Source organism: Mustelus asterias, unplaced genomic scaffold, assembly GCF_964213995.1.
Source record: "Mustelus asterias unplaced genomic scaffold, sMusAst1.hap1.1 HAP1_SCAFFOLD_113, whole genome shotgun sequence".
In the NCBI taxonomy this organism is placed as follows: Eukaryota; Metazoa; Chordata; class Chondrichthyes; order Carcharhiniformes; family Triakidae; genus Mustelus; species Mustelus asterias.
In genome coordinates this window covers 634,481-648,956 of record NW_027590154.1, presented here as the reverse complement: position 1 = coordinate 648,956, position 14,476 = coordinate 634,481, and the positions used below count along the sequence as shown (strand labels likewise).

Sequence of the window (14,476 nt, the reverse complement as noted above, 5' to 3'; positions counted from 1 at the left end):
GCCAGTCATTATGATCATGGACCACAAAAGATGTATTTGTATTTGACAATATCAAGTGGCAATGGCGGTGCCATTACCCAGCGTGCACCGAGAGGGTGACGATACCCTATCTTCAATACAGGAGATCATTGCGCAGGCTCAGTGCCTCTCTGACTGGAGCATGCGCAGTGCGGTGCAGGCAGTGGACGGATGGTGTCGGAGCAGCAGGGAGACCAGAAACTGATTGTAGACACCGGGTGAGTGAGATTAAATGGAGCCTGAGAGTCAAAAGGGAGGACTCATAAACACCCGGTATAGGAAGCGGAGCTTTCATAAACATCGGATATTAGCTTAAAACCACAAATAAGACGCCCGAGGCCCTGCCTGACCGATTTTGCAGTCTCCATCTTTCGAGAAAAATGGGCAGCGTGACCGCCATATTTATTGGGGGCAATGGACAGCAGGGCGGTGGCCATCTTTATAGGGGGCAATGGGCAACAGGACGCATGTGCAGCCACCACCTCCATAGGAGGCAGTGGGCATTGATTCCAGAAGTTAGTTCCTGGCCTCCAGAATTGGTCTCTTTTTCATTAAGCCACAGAAACATTGAATTATTGCACTACAGAAAATGACTAACCCGTCATGCATTTGCTGGTTCTCTACAAGGGAATCAGCTCATCCCACTACCCTGTCTTTTCACTAACAAGACCAACAGAAAATATTTCCCATCCCCAAAACGGGCGGCGCGGGAGCACAGTGGTTAGCACTGCTGCTTCACAGCTCCAGGGACCTGGGTTCGATTCCCGGCTTGTGTCACTGTCTCCTCGTGTCTGCGTGGGTTTCCTCCGGGAGCTCCGGTTTCCTCCCATAGTCCAAAGATGTGCGGGTTAGGTTGATTGGCAATGCTAAAAAAAAATTGCCCCTTAGTGTCCTGGGTTAGAGGGATTAGCGGGTAAAATATGTAGGGATATGGGGATAGGGCCTGGGTGGGATTGTGGTTGGTGCAGACTCGATGGGCCGAATGGCCTCTTTTCGTGCTGTAGGGTTTCTATGAAATTACCTGTGGAGAAGATTATGTTTTATCTTCTTGAACAGCTGCAGTCCATGTGGTGAAGGTGCTCCCCTTTAGGTCAAGAGTTACAGGCTATTCACCCAGTGATGATGAAGGGACAGTGATACATCTCCAAATCAATAATTACAATGTGTATTTATACAGCATCGTTCATGTACTGGAACATTCTGAGGTGTTTCTCAGGTGTGTTATAAAGCAACATTTGACATAGAGTCATGTGAGCAGACATGAGGGTGGAAGGGTAAAGGCTTGGTTAAAGAGGTAGTTTTAATGAGTATCTTAAAGGTGGGGAAGGAAGATACAGAGGGGGAGCAGTTTAGGGGGAAATTCCAAAGATTATGGCCTTGGTAACTGGGACACGTATGATGGAGTGATTAAAACTGTGAATGCTGAGGAAGCCGGAATGAAAGGAATGCAGAGATATTGGAGGGTTGTGAGGCGAGAGGAGATTACAGACATGGGGAGGGGTGAAACCATGGAGGGACTTGAGAACAAGGATGAGAAATTTAAAATGTTGATTCATAAACAGCCTTTGTAGCGCAGGGGTGGTGGGTGAACAAGGTTTGGAATGAGTAAACACGTGGGCAGCAGAATTGTGATGACCTCAAGTTAATAGACAGGTTGAGTGAGGGAGACCGGCCAGGGGTGTGTTAGAATTATTAAGTCTGATGGTAACAAGCACTCAGAACCTGCATGGATCAGCTGGCATGGGGTATTCGCAGACATCATCAACCTCTCTTTACAACAATCTGAGGTCCTATCTGCTTCAAGAAGATGACCATCATCTCAGTACGAAAGAAAAGCCAAGCAGCGTGCCTTAATGGCTCTCGTCCGGTGGGTCTAACATCCATCATTATGAAAAGGTTAGCCTCTCGGACTGCCTGGATCCAATACAGTTCGCCTACCGCCCAACAAATCCACAGCAGATGCCAATTCCCTGGCCCTGCACTCAACCCTGGAACATCGAGATTACAAAGACAGCTATGTCAGACTCCTATTTATTGACTACAGTTCAGCCTTCAACATCATTATTCCCACGAAACCCATCTCCAAACTCTGTGGCTTGGACCTCGGCTCCTCCCTCTGCGACTGGATGCTGAACTTCCTAACCCACAGACCACAATCAGTAAGGATAGGCAACAACACCTCCTCCACGATCATCCTCAACACCGATGCCCCACAAGGCTGTGTTCGCAGCCCTTACTATACTCCTTATACACCTATGATTGTGTGGCTAAATTTCCCTCCAACTCGATTTTCAGGTTTGCTGGTGACACCACCGTAGTGGGCGGATCTCCAACAATGACGAGACAGAGTACAGGAATGAGATCGAGAATCTGGTGAACTGGTGCGACAACAATAATCTCTCCCTCAATGTCAACAAAATGAAGGAGATTGTCATCGACTTCAGAAAGCATAGTGGAGAAAGTGCCCTGTCTACATCAACAGGGATGAAGTAGAAATGGTCGAAAGCTTCATGTTTTTAGGTGCCCAGATCATTAACAACCTGTTCTGGTCCCCCCAAGCCAACACTGTAGTTAAGAAAGCCCACCAACGCCTCTACTTTCTCAGAAGACTAAGGAAAATCTCACGGGATCCAGGGTGAGGTAGCTAAATGGATACAAAATTATCTTGATGACAGAAGCCAGCGGGTAGTTGTAGAAGGTTGTTTTCCAAACTGGAGACCTGTGACCAGCGGAGTGCCTCAGGGTTCGGTGCTGGGTCCACTGTTTTTTGTCATTTATATTAATGATTTGGATGAGAATATAGGAGGCATGGTTTGTAAGTTTGCAGATGACACCAAGATTGGTGGCATAGTGGACAGTGAAGAAGGTTATCTCGGATTGCAACGGGATCTTGATCAATTGGGTCAGTGAGCTGACAAATGGCAGATGAAGTTTAATTTAGATAAAGGTGAGGTGATGCATTTTGGTCGATTGAACCAGGGCAGGACTTACTCAGTTAATGGTAGGCCACTGGGGAGAGTTACAGAACAAAGAGATCTCAGGGTACAGGTTCATAGCTCATTGACAGTGGAGTCACAGGTGGACAGAGTGGTGAAGAAGGCATTCGGCATGCTTGGTTTCATTGGTCAGAACATTGAATACAGGAGTTGTTGAAGTTGTACAAGACATTGGTTAGGCCACACTTGGAATACTGTGTTCAGTTCTGGTCACCCTATTATAGAAAGGATATTATTAAACTCGAAAGAGTGCAGAAGAGATTTACTAGGATGCTACCGGGACTTGATGGTTTGAGTTATAAGGAGAGCTGAATAGACTGGGACTTTTTTTCTCTGGAGCGTAGAAGGCTGAGGGGTGATCTTATAGAGGTCTATAAAATAATGAGAGGCATAGATGAGCTAGATAGTCAATATCTTTTCCCAAAGGTAGGGGAGTCTAAAACTAGAGGGCATAGGTTTAAGTTGAGAGGGGAGAAATACAAAAGTGTCCAGAGGGGCAATTTTTTCACGCAGAGGGTGGCGAGTGTCTGGAACAAACTGCCAGAGGTAGGAGTAGAGGCGGGTACAATGTTGTCTTTTAAAAAACGTTTAGACAGTTACATGGGTAAGATGGGTATAGAGGGATGAGGGCCAATTGCGGGCAATTGGGACTAGCTTAGCGGTTTTTAAAAAAGCGCAGCATGGCAAGTTGGGCCTCAGGGCCTGTTTCCATGCGGTAAACCTGTATGACTATGAAATTTGGCATGTTAGCTGTGACTTTCACCAACTTTTACAGATGCACCATAGAAAGAATTAGCATCAGCTTGGTATGGCTCCTGCTCTGCCCAAGACCGCAAGGAACTACAGAAGGTCATGAATGTAGCCCAATCCATCACTCAAACCAGCCTCCCATCCACTGACTCTGTCTACACTTTCTGCTGCCTTGCTAAAGCAGCCAGCTTAATTAAGGACTCCACGCACCCCCGACATTCTCTCTTCCACCTTCTTCCGTCGGGAAAGAGATACAAAAGTCTGAGGTCACGTACCAACCGACTCGAGGACAGCTTCTTCCCTGCTGCCATCAGACTTTTGAATGGACCTACGTTGCATTAAGTTGATCTTTCTTTCCACCCTAGCTATAACTGTAGCACTACAGTCTCGTTTCCTTCTCTATGAACGGTATGCTTTGTCTGTATAGCACACAGGAAACAATACTTTTCACTGTATGTTAATACATGTGACAATAATAAATTAAAACAAAACAAAGGAATGGGTGACGGTTTCAGCAGCAGATGAACTGGGAGTAGACTGGAGTTGGGTGATGTTACTGAGGTGGAACTGGTCTTGGTAATGATGTGGATTTGTGGTCAGATTCTCAGGTTGGGTGAAATATTTTGCTATGTGAACAGACTGGCTCAGTCTCAGACAGTTTCCGAGGAGAGGGATGGAGTCAGTGGGTGGAATTTGTAGCAGAGAGCGGTGACAATAACTGCAGTTTTCCCAGGATTAAAATGGAGGAAAATTCTAGCCCAGAGCTGGAGAGATCTTTCAGGGAATCAAAGGATTCGGGGAGGGGGTGGGAAATTGGCACTAAAACCAGCTCAATTTCACAACCTGCCTTTCTGTTTTTGAGAGTTCTCTCTCACTCCCTTTTTTCTGTCTTAAATCAGTTTCACAGGGCGTTAGAAGGGGAAGATTTGCAGTCAGGGAAACTGAAACCAAACATCACATCAGGATCTGAATATCATCGGGTTTTTAACATGCAAGAAAACAGCAACGTTCACAGTGTAGATAAACCGTGGAAATCTGGGGACTGTGAGCAGGGATTCAGATCCCTGTCTGAGCTGGAAACTCATCAGCCCTGTCACACTGGGGAGAGGCCATTCACCTGCCCTGAGTGTGGGAAGGGATTCACTTGGTCATCCAACCTGTTGAGGCACCAGCGTGTTCATAATGCGCAGAAGCCATTTACCTGCCCCGAGTGTGGGAAGGGATTCACTCGATCATCTGGGCTGCAACAACACCACCGAATTCACACTGGGGAGAGGCCATTCACCTGCTCCAAGTGTGGGAAGGGATTTACTGATTCATCCACTCTGCTGAAACATCAGCAAGTTCACACTGATGAGAGACCGTTTAAATGCCTGGACTGTGGGAAGTGCTATAAAAGTTCTCAGAACCTAATGCGACATCAGCATGTTCACACTGACGAGAGACCCTTCAGATGCTCTCACTGTGAGACTGGGTTCAGACAATCATCTGAACTCACTGCACATCAGCGAATTCACACTGGGGAGAAGCCGTTCATCTGTTGCAAATGTGGGAAGAGATTCACTCGATCATCAGGGCTTCGACAACACCATCGAGTTCACACAGGGGAGAGAACATTCACCTGCTCCAAATGTGGGAAGGGATTCAGCGATTCGTCCACTCTGCTGAAACACCAGCAAGTTCACACTGACGAGAGACCTTTTAAATGTGCTGACTGTGAGAAATGCTATAAAGGTTCTGTGGACCTGATGCGCCATCAGCTTGTTCACACTGACGAGAGACCGTTCAGGTGCTCTCACTGCGGGACTGGGTTTAGACAATTATGTCAACTGACTGCACACCAGCGGGTTCACACTGGGGAGAAGCCGTTCATCTGTTTGCAGTGTGAGAAAGGATTCACTCAATCAGCCACCCTGCAGAGACACCAGCGAATTCACACTGGGGAGAGACCATTCACCTGCTTCGTGTGTGGGAAGAGATTCACTCGCTCATCCACCCTGATGAGTCACCAGCGAGTTCACAAATAATCAGTGACTGGATTTTACTGTAAATCACATCCAGGAATGAATTATGTTCATTGACGTCCATTTCTACTGATATGTCAAGAAAATCTGAGAAATTAAAATATTTTTTGTGGGTAATTTCTGATTTTTTTTTAAACGGGTGAAGTGAGTGGTAATTACAAAAGGAGACAGAATGTCTGTGTGAATTTAAACTGTGAGGATTTTTTATGCATTTGTGGGACATGGGCGTCACTGCATGGCCAGCATTTATTGCCCATCCCCAGTTACCATCGAACTGAGTGGCTTACTGGGCCATTTCAGAGGGCAGTTGACAGTCAACCACATTGCTATGGCTCTGGAGTCACATGTAGGCCAGACAGGTAAGGACAGCAGCTTTCCTACCCCAAACGGACATTCATGGGGTGGCACAGTGGTTAGCACTGTTGCCTCACAGCGCCAGGGACCCGGGTTCGATTCCCGGCTTGGGTCACTGTCTGTGAGGAGTTTGCACGTTCTCTGCGTGTCTGCGTGAGTTTCCTCCGGGTGCTCCGGTTTCCTCCCACAGTCTGAAAGACATGCTGGTTCGGTGAATTGACTTGAACAAATGCCGGAGTGTGGCGACCAGGGGAATTTCACAGTAACTTCACTGCACTGTTAATGTAAGCCTACTTGTGACTAATAAATAAACTTTACTTTTTGCTTTACTGAACCAAATGGTTTTTTCTGACAATTGACAATGGTTTCATGGTCAGCAGTAGATTCTTAATTCTGATTTTTTTTTATTGAATTCAATTATTTTTATTGAATTAAATGTACGAGGCAAGTTTTTTTTTTACAAAGAGTGGCAGGTGCCTGGAACTCGCTGCTGGGGGAGGTAGTGGAAGCAGATATGATAGTGACTTTTAAGGGACACCTGGACAAATGCATGAATAAAATGGGAATAGAGGGATATGGTCCCCGGAGGCCTTTTTAGTTCAGACGGGCAGCATAATCAGTGCAGGCTTGGAGGGCCAAAGAGCCTGTTCCTGTGCTATAATTTTCTTTTTTCTTGTTCTTTGTTCAAATTACACCACTTGCTGTGGTGGGATTTGAACCCGGTCCCCAGAACATAAACTGAGTTTATGGATTAAGTCCAGGGATAATACCATTGGGCCATCACCTCCCATCTGGAACAAAACTGTTTTCACCACTAAGGCTCTGCTGTGATGTAATAGTCTCTATGACATCATCGCAGCAGGACTGGATGACATCATCAGAGTCCATTGTTTCTGAATGATCCACATCAATAACAACAGGAAATACTCATCAAGCTGAGCACATTATCGAGGCTGACACTGCAGTCTGACATTGAGGGACTGCTGCACTCTGACACACACTGTCCTTCACATGGAGCTTGTGGAGCTCTGGCCACAATCTTCCAATCCTTCTCGAGTCGTAGTGACAAAGGACAGAGAGTGTAAATGTTACATCCCTGTTCAAAAACACAGCAATTACAGAACAATCTGTTTAACATCAGCGGTGGGGAAAAGCCAATAATCTGGGACACAATCAACTGACACTTGGAAAAGTATGGATTATAATTTCCAGTATTTTCTGTTTTTAAATACTGAAAACTTCCCTGGATCTCAAGGCTGGGAGAGACACTCTGAAAGGTATAGGGAGCTGGGACTTGTCCATGATGAGAAACAATACTTTTCACTTTATGCTAATACTTGTGACAATAATAAATCAAATTTTTAAAAATCAGTGTAACTGAAGGTCTGAGACTGAAATAATCTAGAGTTAGAAAGGAGAAAAGATCCAAAAAACAGAAGTCAGTAACAGGACATCAATTAATCTCTTATCCTGGAGAAATCAAGGATTTAACACACCGTGTGTTTGAAACAAAGCTGATTTATTTAACAGATGTCAGAATATTAAGTTCCAGGTCAGTTAGAGATTAACATCAGAAGAAATAAATGTTAATTGTCTGATTGAAGATGGTCGAGAGGAGGTTGATACAGGTATTCAAGATCCTGAGGAATTGGGCAGGTGAAATAGTGAGAAAATGTTCCCACCAAGAGAACATCAAGAACTAGAGGGCACAGACCTACCTTAATGGGGAAAACAGAGTCAAAGTGATGTGAGGAAAATTATTTTCACCTACTGGGTGGTTGGAGTCTGGAATAAACTTCCTGTGAAGGCAGTGGAGGCAGGTTTGATCAAGGTACTCAAAAGAGAATTGGATTGTTATCTGAAAAGAAAGTGTGCAAGGTTACAGGGGTATGGCAGGGGAATGGGATTAAGCTCCTTCAGTGAGCCAGTGCAGACTTGATGGGCTGAATAGCCTCCTTCTGTACTGTAAAGAATCTGTGATGAGAGTTCCTGAATGATGGGGAAAGATCACAGACAGCGGTTCTTAAAGGGAAACTGCAACCCCAAAAACACAATCTGCTCTAGATCGAGAATATTAACCTGCAGCCCACCTACAGGGATTATTAACATCAGCAGAAACAAACCTCAAATGTCAGAATGAATGTGGCTCACTCCTGGATGTGATTAACAGCAGCAAGTACAGCAGAATCCACTCCCTGCACTCACTTGTGAAGTCGCTGGTGTGTCACCAGGTGGGAGGAGGTAGTGAATCCCTTCCCACACTCTGAGCAGGTGAATGGTCTCTCCCCAGTGTGAAGTCGCTGATGTGCTTTGAGGCTGGATGAATGTCTGAAGCTCTTTCCACAGTCAGTGCAACTGAACGGCCTCTCCTCAGTGTGAACTCTCTGGTGTGTCACGAGGTTGGATGAATTAATGAATCGCTTCCCACACACGGCGCAGGTGAACGGCCTCTCTCCGGTGTGAACTCTCCTGTGTAACTGTAGGTTATCCCTTCCCACACACAGAGCAAGTGTACGGTCTCTCTCCAGTGTGAACTCGCTGGTGTAATGTTAGGCAGGATGATTGAGTAAATTCCTTCCAACACACGGGGCAGGTGAAGGGTCTCTCCCCAGTGTGGGTGCGTCGATGAGTTTCCAGTTTGGATGGGCAAGTGAATGCTTTCCCACAGTCCCCACATATCCACGGTTTTTCTATCGTGTCAATATCATCATGTCTCTCCATATTTGGTGATTAGTTGAAGCCTCGTCCACACACAGAACACATGCACAGATTCACATTGCTGTGAATGGTGAGATGTTTTTTCAGGCTGTGTAACTGGTTAAAGCTCTTTCCACAGTCAGTTCACTGGAAAACTCTCACTCGGGTGTGTCTCTCTCTCGGTGCTTTTCCAGTCACACTGAAGTTTGAAATCTTTTCCCGCACTCCACATTCAAAGGCTGATAGTGTTCAGGTGCTGGTGAATTGAGCAACTGTTAAATCTTGGTGTGAAACTTGATTCCATTTTGCGGACTGTAAATTTTCCCCTTCAAATATCCTGCAAAAGGAGTTTACAAAACTACTGTCAGTCCAGGATAGAAATTCTGATCAGACAAGTCTAATTTCTAAGGAACAACTTTTCTGCTCTGGTTTCCCAAAACAGTAAATCTATGTCCCACACACTCTCCCTCCTCCCTGAGCTGAGGGCGGCACGGTGGGACAGTGGTTAGCACTGCTGCCTCACAGCACCAGGAACCCGAGTTTGATTCCCAGCTTGGTTCACTGTCTGTGTGGAGTTTGCACGTTCTCCCTGTGTCTGCATGAGTTTCCTCCGGGTGCTCCAGTTTCCTCCCACTGTCCAAACAGGTGCGGATTAAGTAGATTGGCAATGCTAAATTAACCCTGAGTGTTTGTGTGTGTGTGTGGGGGGGGGTCTAGCTAGGATAAATGCATGGGTAACGGTGATAGGGCCTGGGTGGGATTGTGGTCAATGCAGATTCGATGGGCCCAATGGCCTCCTTCTGCACTGTGGGATTCTATGAGATCCAAATGAAATGTTGCATATTTTTCATGCATCCTTACAACTAATTTATACAAATCACTCCAAGGCCTGTTCCTCCCCATCTCTGGAATCACCTCTAGTACTGCTCTGATTCTGGCTTCCGACACATTCCATTTTTTAATCACTCCACCATTAGTGACTGGACTTTCACTGCACAAGGATGAGTTCTCAAAGAATTCCTACCATGCAGAAGGAAACCATTTGGCCCATCAAGTCTGGACCAACTCTGAATATTTTACCCCTGATCTACACCTCTAACCCACCTTACCTGCACATCTTTGTACACGAAGGGGCAATATAGCATGGCCAATTCCCCTAAGCATCACATCTTTGGGCGGTGGGAGAAAACCAGAGCATCCAGAGGAAACCCACAGTCAGAGGGATAACGTGCAAACTCTGCACAGTGACCCAAGGCTGGAATTGAACCTGAGTCCCTGGAGCTGTGAGGCAGCAGTGCTAACCACCCTGATATTAATGGTGTTATATAAATAGAAGTTGTTGTTGGCTGTAACCCTAACTTCCGGTTTTACAACAACACATTGATTTTATAACAAACTGTCTGATTTTTTTTGTCTCCAGTGGGTTATTCATTTGATTTCACCCTCAAGAAGTATGGTGGCTGCGCATGCGTTATTCCAATTTACCTCAACAAAGATGGCGGATGCGCATGCGCCTTGCAATACGTGGATCCCGATAAAGATGGCGGATGTGAACTCGGGTCTGAAGCCTTCGGAAGGCCCGAGGAATTTGCTTTGCAAATTGAGGGTTTGTGGCCGACACCGGGTGTTTATAAAGCCTCACCATCCACCCGCCAACTCCATTTATGTTTCCGGTTTTATTTCGGGCTCTGGATCCGCACTGGATCTTTGTAAAAATCTCCATTTAAAACCTGCTCGCTCGAGCGCCTTACCGTCTGCCGCAGGCACTGCGCATGCTCCACATCACAATGCCCGGGGACTGATTGACGGCAGCTCCGGACCAATAGGAAGAGGGGGCGGGGCTGGAGGACGGAGCGGGAGCGGTTGATCCTCCAACCAATCGGAGTGAATGAGGGGCGGGGCTGAAGGACCGAGCGGGAGCGGCTGGTCCTCCAACGAATCGGAGTGAATGAGGGGCGGGCCCAGGCTGGGAGTGGAGCATGCGCAAAGATGATAAGGCGCTGGGGAGCCTGGGAACGCACTGCGCAGGTGTGGTCTGCACAGTAAGAAGTCACAACACCAGGTTCACATCTAACAGATTTATTTGGAATCACGAGCTTTCGGAGCTCCGCCCCTTCATCAGGTGACTCACCCAGTCCAACACCGGCATCTCCACATCAGGTGGTGTGGGTGCACGCTCTGAGCATGCTCAGTGTCAATCATGGTATTGGGGAGGGTTCAGGAGGAGATTGTGAGCACAGGGTGGGAATGGAAACCACGGCTGCACTGGAAAGAGCACCAACTTCTGGCCCAGGAAACAGGCCCTGGCTTTACCGCAGGGACTGCAGGTGGCTGGACATTGGGGAGGATTTGGAAACAATTTGTGGATCTGCACACCCTTCAGAATCATTGTCAGCTCCCTGGTTTGCAGCTGCGGGGCTTCTCCCTCCCTCCCTGGAACAGGCCCAGTTAACGGCCCCATCCTGGCTCAGCCACTGGAGGATGGTTCACATCAGAGGACGGGGGAGGGGGACAATAAATAAGAGGTTACACTTTGGCCTCAAATCAATGAGGACTCTGATCTCTGGGAAGGAAGGAAAGCCTGGGAGGTGGGCGGGGAGGATTCACAAACACCCGCTGGAGACCCAACACCCCCAATAAGACCCATTGGTTTTATTGTCAGTCTGCAGACAGGAGCTGGAGAACTGAACCCAGACAGAGGAGAGGGAGGGAGAAACCTGGGATTGGAGGAAAGTGAATTGTCTGTTCAGCATTTCTATTGTGGATTGACACTGAAAGATGTTTGAAAACTGCTTTTACACATTGTTACAAATTGACGATTTGCACACAGAAAACTCAACTCCAAGAGGAATGTTTGTCTCTCTGTGATTTCTATTCTGCATTGACTGTGATGATGTTTGTCAACAGAGATTACAGCTTTCAGATAGTTACTAATAAATCCAAGAAGGCAATAAGGACAAATTTCATCACTCACAGGTTTAGAATTACCATAGAAATGAGTTGAGGAAAGTGCTGAGATTGTTTCAAAAGGAAATGGGAGTAACACACGAGAGAAAAAGAAATAGAAAAATCAACTGAAAGGCTGAGATGAGGTCTATGGGACAGGAGACGATGTGTCAAGTATAAAGAATTAAACTGAATGGCTTGTTTGTGTCTTGTGTATTCAAAGTAATTCAATGTAAACTCCTTTTCCAGAATATCTGCAGACGGGCGATTCAAACCAAACATCTCGGGATCTGACAGTGTCACATGATTCTTCAGGATCTGAATATCAAAGGCCTATGAATGTGGAAGGAGAAATGTTTGCCTATTTTGTCTTTGGGAAATTATTCAACATCAGTGTGACTGGAAAAGCCCCGAGACACAGACATCTCAGTTATTTTTCCACAGTCAGCTGGAACAGAGCTTTAACCAGTCACACAGCGTGAAAAGAAATAGCACATTTACATCAGGTAGACACCATACTCGTGTTCTGTGTGTGGACCTGGTTTCAACTGATGATATAACCTGGAGAGACAGGAGGACACCTGCACCATGTGAACAAGGAGCAGCAATAGGCCATTCGGCCCCACGGGCCAGTTCCGCCATTTAATAACATCATGGCTGATCTGATAGTGAGCTCAAATCTGCATCCCGCCTACACCCGATAGCCTGTCAATAATCATGGAGAAACCGTGGAAATGTGCGGACTGTGGGACGGGATTCAATTACCCATCTGAATTGGAAACCCATCGACGTATTCACACTGGGGAGAGACCATTCACCTGCTGTGTGTGTGGGAAGGGATTCACTCAGTCATCCAGCCTGTACACACACCAGCATGTCCATACTGGTGAGAGGCCATTCACCTGTCTTCAATGTGGGAAGGGATTTAATGCTTTATCAAACCTCCGGACTCACCACCAGGTTCACTCTGATCAGAGACCGTTTAAATGTTGTGAGTGTGGGAAGAGCTTTAAAAGCAGAAAGGATTTGTTGATTCACCAACGCACTCACACTGGGGAGAGGCCATTCATCTGCAACATGTGTGGTAAGGGATTCACTCAGTCATCCCACCTCCTGACACACCAAAGTGTTCACACTGATCAGAGACCATTTAAATGTTCTGATTGTGAGAAGACCTTTAAAAGTAAAAAGGATTTACTGATTCACCAACGCACTCACACTGGGGAGAGGCCGTTCATCTGCTCCGTGTGTGGGAAGGGATTCACTTGTTCATCCCAGCTCCTGAAACACCGATTTGTTCACACTGATCAGAGACCTTTCAATTGTCCTGAATGTGATAAAACATTTAAAAGCAAAAAGGATCTTCTGAAACACCAGCACACTCACACTGGAGAGAGGCCATTCACCTGCTCTCTCTGTGGGAAGGGATTCACTCGGTTAGCCCACCTTCTGAGACACCATCGAGTTCACACTGGGGAGAGGCCGTTCACCTGCCCTGTGTGTTGTCAGGAATTCATTGATGCATCTGACCTTCTGATACACCGGCGAGTTCACACTGGAGAGAGACCTTACACTTGCCCCCTGTGCGGCAAGAGATTCACTCAGTCATCCCACCTGACTACACACCAACTTGTTCACACTGATCAGAGACCTTTTGAATGTTCTGATTGTGAGAAGAGATTTAAAAGTAAACAGAATCTGCTGAAACACCAGCGAGTTCACACTGGGGAAAGGCCGTTCAACTGCTCCATGTGTGGGAAGGGATTCGCTCAGTCAAACAACCTGCTGAAACACCAGCAAGTTCACAGGCAACAGCAGGGGTTGGATTCTGCTGTTCATCACACCCAGGACTGAATGATGCCAAGATGCCTGTTTCCAGTGGTGTTCCACAGTTTTCTGGTATGTGTCAATAATTTCGGCTCAACTGTGTGGAAAATGATTACTAAGTTTGCATCTGATACAAAAGTTTCTCCCATGGTTGACAATGAGGAATAAAGCTGTGGACAGCAGGAAGATATTAATGGACTGGGGGGGTGATTCAACACAAAAATAGCAAGTAGAATTCAATCTGGATCAATGAGAGAGATTGAATTTGGGAGAGTAAACAAGACAAGGGAATGAACAATACATGGGATGATGTTGAGAATTATAGAGGAACAGAGGGACTTTGGAGTGCATATCCACTGATCCCTGAAGATGGCTGCACATGGAGATCAGATGGTCAAGAAGGCATTTGGGACACTTTCCTGTCTGAGGCCTGGAATATAAGAGCAGGGAGATTACGTTAGAACTGATAAAAGACGAGTTAGAACACAGCTAGAATACTGAGCACAGTTCTGGTCACTGCATTATCCAACTATAAAGTAAGACATGATTCATTAATTTGTATAAAACTGATCATTTATCATATAATTGCAGATTATGTTTAATTCATCAAATTTAGGAGATAAATAATTATAAGGTGACTTCAGAAAAATGGAAAAGGCTGATTAGTGACTAGCTGGAGAATCTTTATTTATTTTAATCTTGACTTTACTTTTCATAGAATCCCTACAGTGCAGAAGGAGGCCATTCAGCCCATCGAGTCTGCACTGACTCTCAGACAGTGTCTCTAGAGGAGTTGGATTCTGCTTTTGTTGCTGCTGTTGATCATATTTAGGATTGAATCACATTAATTCTGGCTTTTATTTT

General features: G+C 46.1%; 1 protein-coding gene across 1 annotated transcript; it reads left to right on the top strand.

Annotated features, from left to right (window-relative positions):
• The first annotated feature begins 213 nt into the window (after positions 1 to 213).
• LOC144484508 (uncharacterized) lies at positions 214 to 13,744 on the top strand. Its single transcript, XM_078203028.1, has 4 exons — positions 214 to 236; positions 4,664 to 5,779; positions 12,659 to 13,266; positions 13,351 to 13,744. The coding sequence occupies exons 2-4, from the start codon at positions 4,754 to 4,756 to the stop codon at positions 13,637 to 13,639; spliced, it is 1,923 nt and encodes a 640-aa protein (XP_078059154.1). The 5' UTR covers positions 214 to 236; positions 4,664 to 4,753; the 3' UTR covers positions 13,640 to 13,744.
• Positions 13,745 to 14,476: the final 732 nt, after the last annotated feature.